Raw genomic sequence first — 22,674 nt, 5'->3', positions numbered from 1 at the left:
TTATTTACTCCCAGAAGAACTATGTTTCCAATGATTCTAGATCACCAAATTCTTTGGGCCCTATGCTTTAAAAAAGGATTCTGGGAACCACTCAATATTCCTAGTACTTCCCTGCATTTAAGGGAAAAAAAAGTCTTTTTATTGCCCATTTTAAGCCCACCATGGTTTAAAAGTACATTACATAAGTCAGACCAAAACTATTCTTGCTTGTCTCCTAACATCAACATTGTTATAGGGGCTGGTGAAAAATAATAAAAACAAACAAAAAAACTGATTTTAAAGATATTTTAAAAGTCTAAAAAGTCTTTTATGTGTGTGTATATATATTATACTCTTTTAATTTTTTTTTTGCTTTAGTTCAACTAATGATTTTTTTAAGCTAATCAATACAAGATAAATAAAACGCTTGCTTTATATGTGAAATCAATAATATCACTCAAAGGAATACCGTATCTCAAGTATAATACTGCATAGGTCTAATTTAATATTACAATTGGCATTGGAACAGAGCAGAAGGAAAGATAAAGGGAAAAGAAAGAGCTAAAAAAAAAAAAAAAGCTAGTTAAGAGAATTACCCATTATATGCTGAATTTTTTCATTATTCTGGTTAAGAAAAAAGCATTTTTTCAGAAAATGCACACCTAGGTTTCAGATCATATATTGCGAAATAACCTAATTTAGTATTAAGGAGAATGATGAATTGAAGATATCTGAAAAAGACCATATTTTAATCATTTGGTATCAAAGACTAAAGCTATTCATGTGTTTAAAAGACGTAGACGTTTGAAAAAATTAATTTTTCATTCTCTTAACTACCATATCAATAATTTTTACTGGTTTCTGTTATGAACACTTTCAAAGATTTCAAAATATTATAAACTTTCAAACTTAATTTTACCTCATAGTAAAATTGAAGCATTAATGTTTGCTTACATAGCCAAGGTTATCTTTTGGCAACAAAAGATATCTACTATTCCGATAATAGTAAGGTATACATTAAAGAATAACATCTTTCATTTTTAAAAAAAGTATGTGTTGTGCTAAAAAAATATTTTTAAGAAAAGAATCAAACCAAAACAGTATAATGAACTGTAACAATGCGTTAATAAATATTGAAAGTACCAAGGTAAAAAAAAATACATAGAACTTCCATCTAAAGATTTATATATTAGACTTATAATATCTTTAAATACAGCTTTGTATTTTAGAAGCAAACAGAAATTTTGAGAAGCTCTTTAATATTACTGTGATTTGGAAGAAACCAAACCAAAAACCAAACTCACTGCCATAGTTAATTCCTATTCATAGAGACCCTACAGGACAGAGCAGAACTGCCCCATAGGGTTTCCAAGGCTGCAATCCTTACGGGAGCAGACTGTTTAACTTTCTCCCAAGGAATGGCTAGTGGTTAAGGAGTCAAGCACTTAACCTCTGTGCCTCCACGGCTCCATTTTCAAAGAAAAGCCTCCATTATTTATTAGGACTACTCCTTCTAATTATTTACGTTATTCACGTAACTAGAAAATTATGAGTCAGAATCGACACAATGGCAATGGGTTTTTTGGTTTTGGTATAGGAATAATTATTCTACCATTTCTCTTATCACATACCGTTAACCCTAACTGAAATATGTCCCTATAATGCTATCTGTAGTGTTCATTCTACAAAGACTATTTTAAGGCCTACTATAAAAAAAATAGGATCCAGAAAATTAACATTTCATCTGAACACAAATTTTGTTATTATAAATCAAGCATATGCAGTGTAATTGCAAAGTAATAAACTGCTTTCCACAAACCAGTTAATTTTATCTATACTTATTTTTCCATATTTGTTACTTCAAATTCTTAACAGAATACTTTCAATCTTGTTTCAAATATCACATTTTTATTTTTTAGCTTAACCTTTCTAATTGTTTTTCAGTCTATAGGCAGGGAGAAATGACAGCTTAGTGCAAATTACTGCAGCTTCTACCTTACTTCTCTATTCACAGGTCTTCTCAGTAATGTACCAAAACAATTCCCTAATTTTTAAAGCTTAGATTCTATTCATTCTGCCAACTTTTCAACTCTATTTTCCAGTAACACCCAAACTTTTTTTTTCCTCTTCCATAATAGCTTACCATGACATCCTCCACTTAGCGAAGGATCACATAAATTTGTCTTACACTTTGGAATCATGTACTCCAAGAACAAGATTTATAAATGCTTCCTCTCCCTCCCTCTCCCCACCACACGCCTCCTACACTCAATCTTATCCTTCGAGTTTCACTGACCAGTGCCGTCTGCCTTGACTCATGTAGCTCCTCCTGCTATACTGGGTAAAAACTTGTGTCACCATTTTAAAGAATATCATAACTCTTCTTCTGTGAAGAGCAGAACAAGAAGAAATCCACTTGATTCAGATACTCCCAAGATTCCTAAACGACCAGATTTCATTTCTCATCTTTCTATAAGCATTTAGCTCCAGGGGAATCCAGACAAAAGGTAAGGCACAACTATACTTCCAATAACTTGCTTGTATTTTACCAACCTAATCTTCCAAATGTATTTATTTTGTCTAGAGGTGTTCAATCAAATTTATTTATAATTCAGTTTGATTTCAGAAAAAAAAAATTACCTTCTTGCTTTTTCACAACTATATTTTTTAGTTAAGATAACTTCTGAAATAACTTACTTATTCTGAATTAACTTATTTCCTTTCTTGGGAATATCAGAGCCATTATATTCACGTTTAAACATTATATACCAAGCCATGTTTCTCTTTGAATAGTGCAACTTCATGTATTGTTACAAAAATATTTTTACTTCATGTATTGTTTTAGAGCTGAATCACTTCCTTTTTATGAAAAAGGACAGCTAACACCTAAGAACAAGGTAAAAAGAATTTCCTTTTAATTAAACTGCTCATTCTAAAATAATCTACTCAAGAATGATTCCACCCCACCCAATCCTTTAAACTAAGAAACGAGTCTAACAAACAGATTATTAACACTTTCGTTTCTTTTTAGAGATTATCATAACTTTGATGCAATACTGTTATTACATAGGAGAGAATTATTGTGTAAACTTGGTTTTGATTTCATTAATTTAGAATTTTTAGGTTGTATTTATTAGATTCTTATATTATGCTCTATTTTTTAAGTTTTCAAAGCCTTAGTATCCTCAATACTTAGTATCATTTATAAAGTTATTTACTACTAATGATAAATATGAGAAATAAATGTCCCATATTAATAAGGTTCATTTCAAATGTGTAAGACCTCGTCATCATTTCAGAGTTCATCTTTAGAAATATACCAAAATTACTATGCTGCTTTAAAAGACTTCAGTAAGTATGTATCAGGTTTACTGTATGCAAATACTTCTTTTAGCTAAAAGTTTTTCTATCCCTGTCAAATTTATGATGGTAAATCATTTTTTTTCTTTGCATCTTCCAAATTAAAAGGTTATCACTATATTACCTTAAAAAGAATAGAGGCATCTAAGTAAAGACACCATAGTTTGTACTAGCTACTTAGCTAAGAGAAGAATGTATCATGGCAAATGCCTAGATTTTTTAACAATCCATAATGTCAAACACTGCATCAGTATATCAAAGTTAAGATTGCAAGGATATTATTTCTTTGTATCTAATTTTCTCTGTCAAAACTGGTTTTGTCATTCTTTACTTATATTTTAAAAACAGAACTAATTACATAGAAATAAGTATTCTAATTTAGAAGTGTCTAAGGTAGCACTGTCCAGTAGAACTTTCTGCATTGAAAATAATGCTCTGTATCTGCACTATCCAATTTGGTAATCGTTAGTCACACTTGACTACTGAGCACCTGAAATGTGGCTACACTGATCAGGCAACTGAATGTTCAAGATTATTTAACCTTAATCAATGTTGATTTATATAGTAGCATGTAGCTAGTGGCTACTGTATTGGTCAGTACATGTCTAAGGCATTGATACTAAATTTTTTAAGTTACAAATACTTTTGATATGGAAAGAAGTGGTTTCTTCAACCATAGCAACAAGCATAGATCAGCGGAACAGAGATTAGTAGGAATGACTGCTGACCTAATATAAACCTTACCTCCACCATCATAAAAAAATTAAGTCCTGTTTTATATATGGAACAATAGGTCATTCCTTAATCTACACAATCCCAGTAAAACAACATTGATACAAACAGTCCTAAAAAGTCAATTAAGCATTCATTCATTCTACATATTTTATATATAATCAAAAGGTGGGAAATCTGAATCCACAAGCCACTCCTTGGAAACCCTAGGGGGCAGTTTTACTCTGTCCTATAGGGTTGCTATGAGTGGGAATCAACTCGAAGGCAATGAGTTTGGTTATATATATATATATGCATGAATTAAAGAAGTGAATGATTCATTTATATTCTTTACAAGCAAAAAAGTAAACATTGTGGTGTAATAGGGATGCTATAGGAATTTGATAGTTAAATCTTTCTTCAAATTGGTCAGGTAAAAATCTATGGTGAGAAAGAAACTTCAAGTGTCGAAAAGTGAGCATTAGAGATGATCCAGAAAAAGGAAATGCCAGGAATAATATGAAATTTGAGAAGATAATATAAGGTAGAAATATGTTTAATTAGTGGATTTATTTGAGCAGTAAGGAGAAAATAAAACAGCTGAAGACTTTAGAAACTAATTAACCTCTTCATTCTATTCTTATTTCTAGGTCTTTATATGACTCTTTCAAATATATATTAGAAAATCAAAAGGACTTTTAAACCTGGTTGTTTTGAAGTCTCTCAGAGCTGTAGAGATATATTCAGACAAATGTTTTTCCATGAGTGCTACTCTGATCCAGGCTCTACCCTAAAAAGAAGAAAGAATCCAATATGAAAAAAAAGTTAAAAAATTGTGCCCACTGTTGCCATCAAAAAACTAAACAATTTTAACACATAAAGGACAACTCATTCAAAACAGGCATTTAATAAATACTTAGGATAAAAATAAGTAAATTTCAATTACATAGAGTATATGTTTTGTTTCTCTGAAGGTGTAGGGTATAGTATGTCAGATAAAGTTTCTGTCCTCTGAAGGAGAAGAACCATTAATATTGAGTTACTTGAGCTGGAGACCACTTTTGAATCATACTATGTGAGACCAAAATCAAATGATAATTAAAATGAGTCCTCTAATAAAACATGAGAACAGAGCCCATTCTAGTTAAATAAAAATAATCACTCTAATACCACGTAAGAGAATTTCCCATAGTAGTCTTCCCAAACGAGGTTTTATATAACAACGAATTCCAAATTTCATGATTTGTCATATATCCAAATCATGAGTTACTGTATTTGGTACCCAAAGGCAATTCTAAAAATTATTATCAAATATTTAAGGCAGAAATACAAAGCAAGTCAGCATATTCTTGCACAAAATCACAGAAACAGACAATACTGATTAAATGTGAATAATTTTACTGAAATGGGGTAACATCATCAATGAGGGTTAATCAGTCAATCTTTTATAATTCAAAACATTTCCTCTGTTCTTTTTATTTAGAATGAAAGAATATAAGAGATCATACTTCTAGTAAGAATTCTAACTCAATTACAAGCAGCCCCCGGGTTACAAACAAGCTCTGTTCCTAATTGTGTCTTTGAGAATTTGTAGGTCAGTTGGAACAGGTGCATACGGTTCTTATTTAGCCTTACTTAAAGTTTTTTAATGCAAGAAGGAAACCCTAGTGGTAGTGGATAAGTAGTACGGCTGCTAACCAAAAGACTGACAGTTCAAATCCACCAGGCGCTCCCTGGAAACTATGGGGCAGTTCTACTCTTTCCTATAGGGTCACTATGAGTCGGAATTGACTTGATGGCAATGGGTTTGGTTTTTGGTTTTTAGTGCAAGAAATGACTCCAAAAGCTTGATTTTGATGAAGACTTTGTTGCAAGTAGTGGTTTGTTCAATCATTTCAAACTGAGGTCAAATTTACATAACATCACAGGGCAAGTACGAGTTGTCCGTAATAATTGGATGTTCCTAATCTGGGGGCTGTACTTTTATTTTCATGCAATACTTTCACAGATCTCTAGAAAATCCATGAATATTGAATATAGATAAATGGAAACAGTGTAATGGTATTTGAGAATAAAGGTGTTGCTTATATATATATATATATATGATTGTCAGCTACAAGTAAAAGAAATAAAGCATCCTTTAGAATTTTACAACTATACTTAATTCACCAAACTCCTGAATAGGAGGGGGTCAATCTATGCAATGGTAAAACCTGTCAGCCTTAGAAGCAGAAGTCCTCCTTGGGAAGCAAAAGAATTATATGAGTGTAGTCAGCACGTCAATGTGCCTACCAACCATAACTTTCCTTTTCAGATTGCCCTGTACTCAGCCCACTGTTGCTACTAAAGGGGTAAACTTAGGAGAACCTACATTAGCTGTGGCTGATTAGAACAGACTGGCCAGCAACATCCCAAGATTCTTTCTTGAAATTTCATCTAAAAGACAGAGACCAATCAGCTGACAGTTACTGCCTGAATCCAAAAGGCCACACGTCCACTGTCACAGAAACAGAAAGTTGTTCTGTAGAAACAATTATACACAGGAGACTGTGCTGTTGCTAGATAAGAACTGTGGGGAAAGTCCTGCTTCCTGATTTATTAGTTTAAATCTATGCAGAACTGACCTGCACTTAGTTTCCTGTCCTTGATGTTTGTAGAATTCTCTGTTAAATTGTAATAATAAACTGTGCTAATTTTACACGTTTCTTTTCTTTCAACCAATAACATTTACGAAAACAAATTTATAAAGGCTACTGCGCCAAGATGTAGGAAAGCTGAAACTTATGCTGAGGAATTTAGATTTTTATCCATGGATAATGACAACCACTTGAGGGCTTCAGGAAAAAAAAAAAAAGGAAACGGCAGTCAGCATTTCTTAAGAATGTAATTAATATGTGTTAGGCCCTGTTTAGCAGTCCTGGTGATACAACAGTTAAGTGCTCAGCTGCTAACTGAAAGGTCAGGGGTTTGAACGAACTCACCAGTGACTCCAGGGGAGAAAAGACCTGATATCTGCTCCCGTAAAGATCATTGCCTAGGAAACCCTATGGGGCAGTTCTACTCTGTCCTACAGGGTCAGAATTGACTTGGTGGCACACAACAACAGGCCCTGTTTTTAAGAGCTTTACCTACATTAAGACATTTAATCGTCTTAAAAACTGTGTGAGTTAGGTTACAGTACTATCCCCACTTTAGGAGAAAACAAAAACTAAATGCAATTAAACAAAAAAAAAATTAGAAGAGAAAAAACTCATTTTCTCACCACCAAATTGACCAACTTAGTTAATATCCATATACTCTGCCTTCTCTCCGGTTTCAGGTGATAAACCGTCATCATTTAAGAGTGTGAAAATGGCAAAGATATTGGAATTATATATATCTGACAAAAGACTTTAATCTATAAAATATAAAGAATTCTTATAAATCAATAAGGGGGGAAAAAAAAACTCCAGTTAAAAAATGGGCCTGTAGTGGGAAGGTTTTAAATTATAGATTCATTTTCTTTAGTACCTATTAGACCATTAGGGTGTGGTTTCTTTTTTGTATTAGCTTTGGTAAGTGATGTTTTTCAAATAATTTGTCCATTTCATCTAAATGTTCAAGTTTATGGGTATAAAATTATTCATCATATCCTTTAAGTGTGTCTCATGTCCTTAGGTTCTATGGGGTTCATTCCTGATATTGGTAATTTATAACCTCACTTTTTTTTTTTTCTTCTTGAATAATCTTAATCAATTTTATTAATTAAAAAAAAAATACCAACTTTTGTTTTTTTTATTTTTCTAGTGTACATTTGTTTTCAATTTTTATTGAATTTTTGCTCTCATTTTCATTACTTCCTTTGTTCCTCATTATATGAGTTAAAATTGAGAAGTACACTTTGGGTTTAATTTATTATTTTCTTTGTAGCTTCTTGAGATGAAAGCTTTGATTGCTGACTTCAGCCTTTTTTTTTTTTTAATATACAAAGTTTATTTAAGCCTATCAATTTTCCTCTAAGTACAAGTTTTTACATGTTATTTTCATTATCATTAATTTCAAATATTTTTCAATTTTCACTGTGATTTCTCCTTTCATCCATGAGTTGTTTAGAAGTATACTTCTCAATTCTGACTCATGTAAGTATTTGCTAGTTACCTTTCGGTTACTATTTTAGCTTAATTCCACTGTGGTTAGAGAATATATTTTATGTGACTTTAATCCTCTGAAATTCATTGAAATGAATTATGGCTCAGCAAATGGTCAATTTCTGTAAAAGTTCTCCATGTGTTTTATAAGTATACATTCTTCAGTTTTCTCTTTTGATTTCTTTTTTTTATATATATATTCCAGTTCTCTGGTAATATCTATCTTTATTTCTGTTCTTTTGAACCTATCATAATTATTTAAAAGTCCATTATCTCCATCACCTATAAATTTGTTTCAATTATCTTTTTATTCCTCTCGATTTCTGTCATTTGATCTTGTTTATTGGCATGGGCTGGCGATTTTTTACTGAATGTTGGACACTGTGTATGAAAATTTGTAGTACCTTGGCTGATGGTACCTTCCTCCAGCGTGGATTTATTTTTCTTCTGGCAGGCAGATAAAGTATTAGAGAATCATATTTAATGGCAACACTTTTAGGCTGGTTTTTTTCTGACTTGCCCTTATTCCCATGGTGTAGCCTTTCTGGCATTTCAAATGAAAGGACAGTGTTTACAGGACCTCTCCAACTTGTTGGGCCCTGAACTCTAACTTCTGTCTTTCCAAAACAAGAGTGGGAAATCTTTAATTAGGTATTTTAGCCTCCTACCTGACGTTTTCTACTTGGTTTATTGGAATTTTGCTCTATGCTTAAGCTGCCTAAGAGTTGGCAAACACCTCACAGGAAAATTATATGCACAACTTCAGGCTCATTTGTCTGCACTTCTCTCAATCAAGTACCGGTTACACTGGCAGTTCGAAGTTCCACCTTTGTTTCTGCAGCCCAGAGAAACTATAACAAACATCCCCTACCCCCACCACTTCCTGCTTGCCTCTATACTTATGATGGGAACTGGGAAATGCTCTCAGGTTAAAAGCAAAGGTAAATGCAGGGTTCACCTCATGTACCATTGTTCTTGCCAGGATTTTACCCGCCCAAACTCTCATGCTTTGGTTGTTCTCTTATGCATTAAAATTATTGCTTTGTGTATTTTATTCAAATTTTATACTTGTCCATGGCAGAAGGGTTATTCTGATACAAGCTATTCTATTTATCCTTGGAAGCAGAAACTGATTCATTTCTCACCTCCAAGATCATCTCTTTTTTAGACTCCAATTATACCCTCCTAACTTGACTCTCCATTTCCACTATTCCCATCAATGAATTCACCCAGCTGTTTTTCTTAAAATGCAAATCAGATTATAAGTACTCTGCTACCTTAAAAAAAAAAGGAGAAAGAAGGGAGAAAAAAAGAAATCCTCAAGTAGTTCTCCACTGCACTAAGAATAAATCCAAACTCTTTATCATGACCTCATTTCTTTTGACCCTACACCTTGTTTACTCTTCTCAATATATGTACACTATCTTCTCTTAGTTCAAGTCCCCATTAGAATGTCATTTCCTCACAGACACCTCTCTAAGATTTGCTAAACGCCCTACCTAAAAAGTTGCCCTACACTACCATTACTATCATATTCTAGTCCCTTAATCTGTTGCATTTTTTCCATGACCCCTGAGATTACACTATGTATTTAGTTATTTTCTTCTTGTATTACAAAATATGAAATTCATAACATTTACTCTTTGCCACCATTTTCACCACTGTATTCCCAGTATTTATGATTTCTGGCACATAGTAGGCACTCAATATATATTTGTTGAATAAATGGATGAAATTAAAGCAGATAATTTGTTTGAGGTCATACATCTACTAAATGTTGGAGCTGCCAGTGAAAAATGGAGAAAAGGAATAATAAGATAAAAACAGTATTTTAGGAATATTCATATGAAGCTAGTATTTAAAATGGATAATGTGTAAGACAAAAAGACAAATGAGCAGAATGAGAATCACTTAGGTTTCTCCCTGGGAAACTGTATGTTTATTTTTAAAGTACCCCAAGTATTTGAGATTCTTTCAAGTTTTGGACCATCGTAAAAGAGAACTGAGGATAGGAAATTTCAAGTGGGAGGTTAAGAGAGGAGATAATGACTTGTGAGTCAATAACAGAAAATGATCATAATCCCTTCTCAATTCTATTTTGTAGATAATTCTGGTATATCAGTGACTAAAACCACCCTCTTCCTCTGCTTCTTCTGGAAGGAAATTAGGTTAGCCTGCTTCTGGGGCAGAGCAGTCACAAGGCCAACTTCTGAACGAGGGAAAAAGTAAGCAAGAAGATGGAGACCAAGAAAGATTGTCTCTAGAACAGATAGGGCACATATAAGAAGGTATTAAGGACTACACTGACTGACTGTCATAGTAACTCAATAAAAATATACTGGACAGAAAGATGAATGCATATATGGATGGTTGATATGACTAATACATTTAGAAATTGGCCTATAATGTTAAATACAATAATAGAAAAAGTATCTTTTTCTTGGTAAGCAACCACAAACTAGAAAGCCTGAACTAGCCAAAAACTACCCAAAAGAACTGCTTTAAAAAAAAAAAAAAAAAAACGGAATACACACAGAGAGACAAAGAGGAAGAGAGAGAGAGATGCGAGAAGGTAGGAAGAACTACAGAACGGTGCAGGGCTTATTTATACTTTGGAGTCAAGAAAATAAAAAAGGGAAAAATAAACATTAAAGAATTTCCTGAGCTCAAAGCCAGTTAGAATACTAAAAAACTCAATGGAAATACCTGCAAGGTCAGTAACAGTAGTAACTAAGGATCCAATTGGGGTAATTTCCGTCAGAGATCATAAGCTAATAAGGAACTAGCCTAGGAGCAGACGGGGAAATGGGTAAATTCAGAGGACAGTGAAATAAGTTGGTACCTGCTGAGATGAAGCCGTTTTTCTAAGAGTACTGATTCTAGTTTAAAACCTAAGGAAGTTGATGTGCAGAAATCTGGGTGCCCCAGAGCCCTCCATATTATAGAAAGAATAGCTGCAAATATACCTGAGATGGGAAAATTATAGACATGACCTTCATTTCTAATATTATTTTTCATTGTTAAGCTATGTTTAGGGTTTGCAAAATAGGCTCAACTAGTCATTAACTAAGCAAAGGAAGGAATGATCTGTGGTTCTTGGTCTTAGCCTAGAAAGATTAAGTGCCAGATCTCCCATAGTGGCAAGTTCCTAAAAAACAAATTTAAGGGGTTTAGTATTTTTTAGTGGTATTAGGACACTGACAATCCTGATTAAATCAACTCAACTCAATTTAACAAATGCTTCTATACTGAATTAATCATTGCTACATGTCTTCCATTGCTTAAAATGTCATTTGCACGGCCCTTAAAGTATAATCAGAGAATCTGGCCTCTTACATAGATTTCAAAAAGGAAGGTGTTTCAACCCCAAGTGAACTGAATTATACATTATTTACCAGGTATGTCTGGTGCTTCAGAAACCCTCGTGGCGTGGGGGTTAAGTGCTATGGCTTCTAACCCAAAAGTCAGCAGTTCGAATCCAACAGGCACTCCTTGGAAATTCTGTGGGGCAGTTCTACTCTGTCCCACAAAGTCGCTGTAGGTCGAAATTGACTTGACGGCAGTGGGTTTGGTTTGGTGCTTCTGTTCTGATACATAATACATGTAAGGGCCAGATGAAAGTGCTAATAGAAGAAAGTGCTAACAGTCACTCAAGACTCAGCTCTATTACTCAATAAACTTGTCATCTGAGTTATTTGTGTTTAATCCTTCAATCCTGACACTTGGCACGTGTGGTTATCAAGTAGATTAAGTGCCTTCCTCTTCTGACTGCAATAAATAAAGACTTAATCTTTTCCTGAAGACATTTCTGAGCATAACCAGGGAAATCTCTTTCCCCACGAGATGGAATTTGTTTGAGGCCTGAACAAAACAGAGATATAAATACAAGACTTGGAACATGATTGTTCTGGTGTTTTGATATTCAACCCTGGTTCGTTACAGAATAAACATTAACTCTCTCTGCTGGGCAGCGTCTTGCTGTGTAGAGACTGGTCTCAGGAGGCTCATTAAGAGGGCTGGTCAGCTAAGGTTTAGGTTTCTTGAGTCCACCCAGGTCCAAATGCTACATTCCTAATGTTTCTTCTCAATTACCTTTTCTATTTGGGGATACGCTAGTTCTATAAATATATTCTCTGTTGAAGTGGTTTATAATACTGCTTGTCATATTAATCTCTCCTGCTTTTAATTTGAAAATAAAAAATTAAATTTATGTACTACTTAGGGTGTTTTTTATTTTTTAATGTTATATATATTTTTTATTGTGCTTTATGTCAAAGTTTACACAGCAAATTGGTTTCTCATTAAACAATTAACATACAAATTGTTCTGTGACATTGGTTGCCAATCCCATGATGTGCCAATATTCTCCCCTTCTTGACCCCATTTCCGTTTGTCCAATTTTCCTGTCCCTTCTTACCTTCTCTTCTCTGCTTTTGAGCTGGTGTGCCCATTTAGTCTCGTATACGTGGTTGAACTACGTGTGTTGCTGTTTGTTTTATAGCCTGTCTAATCTTTGGCTGAAGGGTGAACTTCAGGAGTGAATTCAGTACTGAGTTAAAAGGGGGTACTTTCTATTTTTATATACTTGATTCATTCAAACTTTCAATCTTAACCAAAAAAAAAAGTTTCTTTCCCCTTAAGTTTTCTCCAAACCAACGATAGTTTACATTAATTAGTAATGAATGCCTACCTTGTGCACTGTGCTCCTTTGAAGAACTATCTATATGGGATCATAGGAGCCCTGGTGGCATAGTAGTTAAAAGCTCAGCTGCTAACTGGAAGATCGGCAATTCAAATTCATCAGTGGATCCAAGGGTGAAAGATTTGGTAGTCTGCTTACATAAAGACTGCAGCCTTGGAAACCTTATGGGGCATTACTATTCTGTCCTAACAGGTTGCCATGTGTCAGAGTAAACTCAACAGCAATGGGTATATGGGATCAAACTGACAACAGCAACTCAAAAGATTCGATAGGAAACTTAAGGGGCAGTGAGTTTATGTTAACGGAGGAGGCACAATTCAGAAAAGGAAGCTAAGAATGGTTACATACCTTGAAGAATATAATCAATATCACTGAATTTTACATGTAAAAACTATTGAATTGTATGTTTTGCTGTGTATATTTTCAACAAAAATTTAAAAATTGAAAAAAATTCACTAAGTAGTAATTTCTTGAAGGTTGGTTGGATCTGTAGCCATATCAATGGGCCTTTCCTACCCTATTATAGTAAACCCATTGGTCTCCCTTGAACTGTGAATGGATTTTTCACCTGTGCATGATTTTGTAATTTTATACATCGGTCATTGGAAAAAAAATTTCCATTCAGTTATGCAGGTCTACCAAATGTTGACACATTTTATTAAAAAACAACCCAAAAATACATTTGTTAATATCAATGTCATTGTTATCAGAAAAGGCGTTAGTTATTGGGAAGCTTAGCAAACTTATAGTAATGGATCCAAGTTTTCTAAAATTCTACTTTTCACTTGAAAGCTTTAATTTTACCATTTGCAACAAATACTATCAGTTGTTTTCCATGAAATAACAGCCTCACTTGGTTCAGTTTTTTTTTTTTTTTTGGATACAATGTCTGCCAAATGCCTAAGTCAAAAAAACTAATAGTTTGCAAGTTGTTCTTTCAAGCAAAAATGGTGCTACATGAAAGGAATGGTTAGTTCAGCTCACAACTCAAACTGCATGAGTACTTTTCCTCCAGGCAACCATCATACTTCAGTACATAGAAAAAGTGTTTTTTATATATATATATATATATATATATATATATATATATATATATATACACACACACATATATACTTGCCATTTTGCCACTCAGAATATTAAGAAGACAGGTAATCAAGGGTTGAGGTTTAATAAAATTAATAATGTTTACTTCACTGTCACAGACATTGTTAAGTGAAAATAGCTTTTTCTTAAATAGTGTGTGTGGTGGGAAAGAACTCAATGACTACAAGTACAGTTTGATGCCACTGCCTTCATTCATGCCAAGATGCCAGCAGTTTTACCCATCACTGCTTCTGCATTAGCACTGCAAATGTCAACACAGTGAAAAGCAAATGATGTCTTGGTATTATCATGAAAACAGTTCTGCATCATGAACCACCTATATAATGGAGATCCCAAAGTTCTACAGAATATTGTCTGAGAACCGCTGGCTTACATAATTCAAGAAATGTAGACTCTTCAGAGAACTGGAATGTTTCATTGCACCTCTTAAAAATGAAATTCATAGCGACTAGCTTCATACCTTCCTGGTATCCATAAGGCAACATAAAAATTCATGAGCATTCTTAAGTAACTACACACAATGAGGGTAAAAAATGGAACCCTGACAAAAGCCTTTAAAAGTTGTTAAAGTTGGTCAGGTGCTTAAGCCCAACAATAAAAATAAAACAGAAATACTTTATATTGCAAAGAGTTCAAATATTTTCTGTGTCAAAACTGCTTAGGATTAGATTGTACACATTGCATATTATTACCAATTTCTTACCTTGGCTCTAGAGGAATTGACATTTTCCATATTTTCAATGCTGCAGATACAATTCTGTGAGACTTTCCGGCAAGCCACTCTGATATAGTCCCAGAAACTACGAGGACTTTCGTAACCAAACCACGTTACTTGACCTTCAGGAGACAAATTGTAATACAAAATAAAAGTAAAAGAAAAACAAGACTAGAAAATTCAAAATTCAAGAACAATAAAATTCTGAAAAATAAAAGGCAACAAAGTGTGTTCTAGTAGAAAGGACAATGATTTAAGTGTCAAAAGACCTTAAATTTAGTCCTGTTCTGACTTTAGTTGTCTTACTTTAAGCAATTTACTTAACAGAGCTTATCACATTTTTCTCAACAATAAAATCAAACTAAATGAAATAAAAAGGGGCTAGACTCTAAAAGATATCTTGCACTTTAATATCCTATTATTCTAATATAGTTTTTTAGATAGCACATTAAAACCTTCCTTCTGGTTCTAGTTAACATTAATTTAAATATTACTGGTTACACTCGAAATCTGTTTCTCCATTTAGCAAAAGAGGAAAAATAATAACAAAACCCTAGTCTTCCTCTTCACAGAGACACTTTAAAGAAAGGAAGCACTGCATGGTCTAGCCTATAAGTAAATACAAGCAATTAGCATTCCACATTTACTCATCATTCATAATCTTCTGTCCAACCAGTCACATCTATCAGACATAAAGCTCTCTTCTAGCTGTCATTCATCTGTACTCTTCTAGTCACCAACCCATGAAAAATTCTTCAGGCATTTACCATTCTAATCTTTCAGATTTGGTAACTATTGTGTCTGTTCATGACCAAATATTCTATTGTTTGTATCTTTTTTAGTATTAATATTTCTAGGCAGGACTCTGAGTACTAGGTACATGAGAGCCTTTTGGTACTCTTAATATTTTTTAATGGTATATGAGGAACCACCTTAATACTTTCTTAAATTTTCTGGATTGATTAGTCTTACCTGGAGAAGTTGTTTAATCTTAATGTAGAAAGGTTGACATTTTATATTTGTGAATCTGAACTTTTAAATTTTGAATTATTTACTTACCTCAAATCTTCCCCAGAAATAACTTTTCTCCAGCAACATCAAAAAGTATTCTTTTCAGTAATCACCATTTGAGAAACAATGTCTTGGTTCTCAACCATGGCATTCCATTAGAATAACAGAGCTGCATTTTAAAAAATACTCATGCCTAGGTTCCAGCACAGACTAAATAAATCAGAATCTCTATACAAGGGCCCAGGCATTGGTATTTTTTAAAACGGCTCCCCTGGTGTTTCTATGATTTATTTATGGTTAATCAACCAGTAGAAGCTCTACAGATCATGGTGAGCAACTCCTATTCATCATTCAGGATAATTTAAAGGTCGTCTCTTCTAGTAAGCTATCCCTGAACTCTACAGTGGATTTAGTCCCTTTCTATGGGCTGCCGTGAGTTGTGGTGTTGGTGAAGAATACTGAATATACTACGGGCTATCAACAGAATGAACAAATATGTTTTGGAAGAAGTATAGCCAGAATGCTCTTAGAAGCAAGGATGGCAAAACTATGTCTCACATACTTTGGACATGTTATCGGGAGGGATCAATCCCTGGAGAAGGACATCATGCTTGGCAAAGTAGAAGGTCAGTGAAAAAGAAGACCCTCAACGAGATGGATTGACACAGTGGCTGCAACAATAGTGAGGATAGTACAGGACCGGGCAATGTTTTCATTCTGTTGAACAGAGGGTCGCTATGAGTTGGAACTGACTTGATGACACCTAACAACAACAACAACATGGGCTGCCATAGCATTCTGTGTTTATTTATCCCTTAGAAGGCACTCACCACCTTTATTATAATTATCTGTTTACTTGACTGTCCCACATACTAGGTAGTAAGATCCGTGAGGCCCAAATTGTATCTTACTTGTTTTTAAATCAATCCCCAGCACTTGACACAGTGCCTGATTCATAGTAGGCATTCCATAAATATTTGCTGAACAAATGAATTTGTAAATTAACACAAAGCAGACTCTCTTAATTGCAATTCACATAAAAACTTGATTTTTTTCCTGTAAATCCAATTAGTACCACCTTATAGTAACAGCTGCAATGACAATCTGGTATTAAGATGTCTACATTCTAGGTCAGAATTATAAAATATTCTAAACAAATATATTTACCTTTGTATGTAAATGAAAGGAGCCCTGGTTGCCCAGTGGTTAAACACTGGTGGTTTAAACCCACCAGCAGCTCCATGGGAAAAAGATGTGGCAGTCTGCTTCCATAAAGATTATAGCCTCGGAAACCCTATGGAGCAGTTCTACTCTGTCCTATAAGATCACTATGAGTTGGAATTGACTTGAGAGCACACAACAACATATGTAAACAAAAACCCAAAGGCATCTATAAACCCTTATTTAAATATCTATATCATTCAATGTCCCTTAAAAAAATCAAACCTAGTAACTTATGAATAGAAATTTACAGGAATATTAATAATCTCTTTTTCCTCTCAATCTCTTCCCATCACTTTCCTTTGCTTCTCTCTCTTCCTGGAGTCAAAAGTTCTGGCACAGTACCTCAACATAGTTTGTCTTTAGGTCATTTTTTATGTCATCAATTTGATAGCCATTTGGAGAGGAAACAGGATGTCTAGTGGTTAAGAGTATGAGCTTTTGAGAAGGTGGACCTGAATTGGAATCCTAGATAGATCACTTTATAGCTATCTTGGGCAAATGACTCAACTTCACTCTATAAGACAGAGTTTCTTCTTCTATAAGTTGGGAATAATAATGTACCTACCCGATAACACACACTGTTACAAGGATTAAATGAAATAATGCACGTGCAGCAATTATCACAGAGTCTAGCACATGTTAAGTACTCAGTAAATATTAACAATTTTTACTATTACTACTGTTATTACTCTTTTCATACAAATAGGTAAGGAACCCAAGCTCCCCTTGCGCCACATGCCAAAGTATGAATGGGACACAAATTTAAGTTTTTCTCAGTACTTACTTAAAAATTCTAGGGACTTGAAATTAACTCCCAAATCCAGCCTTAGCCCATATCAACCATTCTAAACTCACTTTCCCAAAGTATTTTTAATATCAATTAATTTTCATTGCTTTCTACTATTTGGAATACATATAACTGCAAGATTTTCCTCAATAAGCAGCACTTGAGTTTAGAAGTACTAAACACTGGCATGGGATCTTAAAGGAAAAGAGCATAACAAGGCTTCTCCAGTGACTTTAAATTTCTCTGAAGAGGGAGTACCAAAACCAAAAACCAAACCCACTGCCATGGAGTCAATTCCGACTCATAGTGACCCTATAGGATGGAATAGAACTGCCCCACAGAGTTTCCAAGGAGCGCCTGGCAGATTTGAACTGCCGACCTGTTGGCTAGCAGCCGTAGCACTTAACCACTATGCTACCAGGGTTTCCAAAGAGGGAGTACAGGAAAGAAAAATTAGAGAAACGGGCAAGGAAAAAAGCAACACTCCATTATCCAATGGCAACCACCTATCTGGGAACTTGACAGTAGCCAAGGAGAAAGGTGGGGCATAGACTACTCATGACCAAGAATTTCCTTTGTGAGGAAATATACAAGGGTCCAGCACTTTTACATGGGGTATGATTCATGTTTTCATACAACTGAATTTTAAAACTTCTCATAAGTTTGTCAGGGTTGAGGAAAATAATTTCTTGTAAGTTTTAAAGTACTGCTGCAGAAAAGCAAGAGTATAACAAAGACCTGTTTTGGAGGAGAGGATAAAAGTAATACTTTCATCTACTTAGCAAACTGGATGTGAGGATGACTTGTCCTAGTTCTGCCTTCTTCCTTCTTACCTGTGCATCATTTCTAAAGTGAAGTTCTTAATTCAAGAAACTGAGCTTTCCACGTTCAGAAGATTCTACTTTGATTAAGAGAAGGTAGATTCCTTTGCTATGACCTCCAGACAAGCTTTCACATAAATTATCTATAAAAATATACTAGAATTTTATTTAAATAACTAAATAATTTCTGTATCTACCTAAAAAGTTAAATTTAATTTAAAATAGTTTATAGAAGGATTCAGTTTTGCTTATACATGAACACATAAATTAACTACTAGCAAATGACGTACTCAGGCCATCGGGCTATAACCAGTACTCAACAGAAAGATTAAAAAAAAAACAGTACAAGCTGATTATATAATGCCTTTAGAAATCACTTCTGAAGTAGCAGTCACTAGCAAGACATTTTCATTTCCTTTAAAAATAACCGCTAAAGCAAATTGCAAAGCAAGAAACTGACTAGTCTATAGCTGGAAGAAATTTTATTCCAGGTAAGAGATATGCTATCACTAACAAAACTCTCTCTCAAAATCTCTTGATGAGTGGTAGGTGTGGAATATGCTTTCAATTGTCAGTGTTGTTCTGAGTTACTAATCCATGACAAAGGTAAACAAGCTTTTCAAATCTTACTCCCACCAAACCACCTCTAATTCATTTTAAGCACAGGATTATATGGTGAATTATTTGCTAGAGACTAAAAGGTGATCTGCTACTGACCAGCTAGGTGACGTCTTTCCCACCAAACTACCTCATTTTCAGTACCTAAAAATGACCTCTGATCTCTAAGGTCCACAGTCATTCTAAAATTACCTGTGTACACTCTTTTAAATTAGACACCTATTTATATTTTGCAATATATCTGTGTTTTCCTTACGGCTTATATTGCAGCCACAATGAAACCTTCTAAGAACAGGAACTAAATTTTCTAAAGTGGTTCTCTACTAAACAGTAGCTTATGACACATTACCTTTGAGAACATAATATAAAATACAAATGAATCTGTTAAGCAACTTCCTTTCTCCACCCTTTGTGAGTGTTTAGCCATGTAAATAGCAAATGAAAAACTAGCCTTATGAACTGAAATTCTGTTAGTTACGTTACCTAGCTGACAGTATTAAAGAATATTACCTTTGAGTTGCTATTCGTCTAGACAAGCAACAAAAGGCAAGATAGTCCCCACAAATTTTAATAAATCATATCACTTTCAACTTTCTTATCACCACAAAAGTTTTCAAATACTTAAAGAAGTCATTTTTTTGTGGATTTACTGTTGCTACTATATGAACATTTAGATATTTAATTTTTAACTTTTTACTTTATATTTTGTAGCAGCAGTTCTAAATTTCCTGTAATTAATTTATGAAAGCCAGTTTGGTAGTTTCCACTGTCTTTTAACTAAACACAGCAAATTCCCAATTCTACAAGAGGTCGAAATCTGTTCCTTTGTTTTAAAAGGTATTTCCAGTCAAATTTTATACTTATTAGACCACCCAACTTTGAAGGCAAAGTTATGACCCTGATTAATTTTCTAACTAAGATTTCATATTAATGTTCTAAAAAAAAAAAAAAAGGAAAAACTTAAACAGTTACAAAACAACTTTAATTACACTTTAAGCTGAATCTGAAGAAATCAGAGTCTGGATTGGATGCTGAATTCAGTACTCAGAACAATTATTTCAAGTAAATCATTAGGCAACTATGAATAGTAGTTATTTCATCTATAAGATGCAATTATTATTTATTATTGACAATTTAATGTCCAGTTCCACTGGTAAGCGATTTACACAAATATACATATCTAAAGTATGTACCTATACCATAAAAATTAGTCAATTCTTAATTTTCCAAAACAAAAAAAGATAAAATAACTAGGTTCATCAAACATCTGAAAATTTATTTTGACTTAATAGGCTTTTTTTATCCCAGTAATTTTATCATCTATCCAAGTAAAATACAAAGTTTTTTCCTCCACCCAGAGTTATAAATATAAGGTTTAAAACACTGGTAGATTTAATTACAGCACTGAAGGCTGAAGTCTATACAGACAGCTATGCACAAATGTGTAGCCCTGAAAAAAATTAACTGTAAGTAGAGAATATAAAACAAAAGAAATTGTTAATTCAAGTAGTGATTTAGACTGTAAGTAGAGAATATAAAACAAAAGAAATTGTTAATTCAAGTAGTGATTTAGATTGTAAGTAGAGAATATAAAACAAAAGAAATTGTTAAAAATGACTATTTGTGGGAATCAGGATTAAAGAAACTGAAAGAATTTTACTTTCTACTTTCTATCCTTTGTTCTATTGTAATAAAAAAAAAAGACTATGTAATTTATTTTCTAACTAAAAAATAAAAGGTTAGATCATAAGCTTTTAAGAACAGAGGCCTAGTAGTGTTTTGCATACAGCAGGAACTCAAAATTTTTTTTTTAATAAATGAACAAAGGCATGCATGCTGCCTAGGAGAAAGAAACCTAAGGAACATATTCCCACTAACGGTTCAAGAAGGGTAAAGCAGAGTTATTGTTTACAGCTCCCATCTCTGTTTTACTGACTTTGGAAAATTCACAGTTTCCCTGAGTCCCCAGTTTGCATGTAATATAAATAATATTACACAGCACTTATAAAACTGAGGATATTCTAATAAATCTTAAATCGAGCTCTAATAAAATGTAAAAAACACAGATATGCACAATTAAGAGAACAGTAATGAAAGCCACGTAGCTTAGTGGAAATATGAGGGGACACATGGGAGAGGAAGGAGAATAAAAAACTTATTATATTGTGTGAATTTACAACATGGTTCTAATTAGCATAATTATACTGGTGTCCTCTGGATTAACAAAACAGAACAAAAATGAAAGCTTTGCAAAACCCATGCAATGTACTAAAAAAATCACTTAACTGATACAGCCCTCCCCAGTAAGTCAATTCCATGCTCCCGAGCAGCTCAGTGGCGGGAGACATCACCAGCATAGAGTACCTTGAAGAGGTATTTGGAGATAAGTCAGCCATCTGCAACTTTGGGAAATCTCTTTAAAAAAATAAACAACAACAAAGCACACAGATATTTAAGAAGCCTGCAACCAAGTTTAAAATTCCAAACTGACTAGTCCAAATAAGATGGCTACTTTTACCTAATAAACAAAATGAACTTAATAAAGATGCATATGAGCTACATTCAGCAAGTGAATAAAGCCCCCTCTTTGAAGACTATCCTATCAGAGAGGCTAAGGTACCTGTAGGTCATAGAAATAAGTGAGCAGCAACTATTCTCTGTTGACTTTGTTCACCTGCATCCTTTCTTTCATCTCCAATGCTCTTCCTTGAATATAATAAACCGATGATGACAGTAAAAATTAAAATGAGTAAAAGCTAGATTGGATTTGCGAGCTTTGCACTTCAGAATTTACAGGCTTGGTTAGGTAAAGAACTCACTTATTGAACTATGTGGCTCAAAAGATTTTTAACTTTAAAAATAAATCTTTTTTTTTTTCACTTCTAACTTTTCTAAAAGTTACAAATTTTGAAACAGAAGTTCTCTTTTTTTGCCTAAAAAGAGTTTTTTTTTTCCACTGAAGAAGAGCGCTCAGATAGCAAGTAAAATGTTCTTCAGTTTAACCAACATTGACTAAAATGCCTACTCTACAAAAATACTGTTTTAGTCACTACAGCTGCCAGTCATTGTTTAACAATCACCATGTGGAAAAGTACTGAAAATTCTTGTTATGTTGTTTGGAAATTTCTAGTGTAATTTAATAGGAAACCTCTAAAGAAAATTTCTGAAGTCACATTCACAAAAAATGAATGACATTTACTTCCTTCATAAGCAAACACTGAAACCTCCAAAGGATCATGGTCCCACACCTCTCCAAATACTTAGATCCTGTACGAAACAAACACAAAAGCCTTCAGGAGTTAGTAATGTGTGAAAATGAAGAGGAGGAGATACATACAGTTGTGATATTGGTCACATCTTTATTTGTACCATTCATTCTTTATCCTTCTACATCCATCTGAATGTTTTAAACAAGTATTAAATTTGGAAACATATATCCAAAAGGATCTATCCCTGGTACTCTAGTTGATGCCCGTATTAGAACATAATGTACAGCTGTACTACAGCTACAA

At 33.7% G+C, this 22,674-nt stretch overlaps 2 protein-coding genes across 7 annotated transcripts in view; one reads left to right on the top strand and one right to left on the bottom strand.

Annotated features, from left to right (window-relative positions):
* The window catches only part of RUNDC3B (RUN domain containing 3B), a 143,396-nt gene that overhangs the window by 71,734 nt on the left and 48,988 nt on the right, over positions 1–22,674 (bottom strand). For 3 of the 5 annotated variants that reach the window (XM_049893151.1, XM_049893153.1, XM_049893152.1), the window contains exons 3-4: positions 14,690–14,823; positions 4,755–4,840 (exon numbers count right to left, since the gene is read on the bottom strand). In XM_049893151.1, the coding sequence (XP_049749108.1) occupies positions 4,755–4,840; positions 14,690–14,823 (220 nt within the window). Of the gene's footprint in view, positions 1–4,754; positions 4,841–14,689; positions 14,824–21,526; positions 21,578–22,674 lie in introns of all 5 variants that reach the window. The other 2 variants (XM_049893154.1, XM_049893155.1) reach the window with 1 other exon arrangement.
* LOC126081403 (phosphatidylcholine translocator ABCB4) overlaps positions 2,299–22,674 on the top strand; it is a 323,006-nt gene continuing 302,630 nt past the window's right edge. Inside the window, exons 1-2 of one of the 2 annotated variants that reach the window (XM_049893144.1) lie at positions 2,299–2,486; positions 2,825–2,876. The gene's annotated coding sequence lies outside the window, so the exon portion shown is untranslated. The remainder of the gene's footprint in view (positions 2,487–2,824; positions 2,877–22,674) is intronic. The other variant, XM_049893145.1, reaches the window with a different exon arrangement.

The sequence above is a fragment of the Elephas maximus genome, chromosome 8, assembly GCF_024166365.1.
Source record: "Elephas maximus indicus isolate mEleMax1 chromosome 8, mEleMax1 primary haplotype, whole genome shotgun sequence".
In the NCBI taxonomy this organism is placed as follows: Eukaryota; Metazoa; Chordata; class Mammalia; order Proboscidea; family Elephantidae; genus Elephas; species Elephas maximus.
This window is presented reverse-complemented; position numbering and strand designations above follow the sequence as displayed.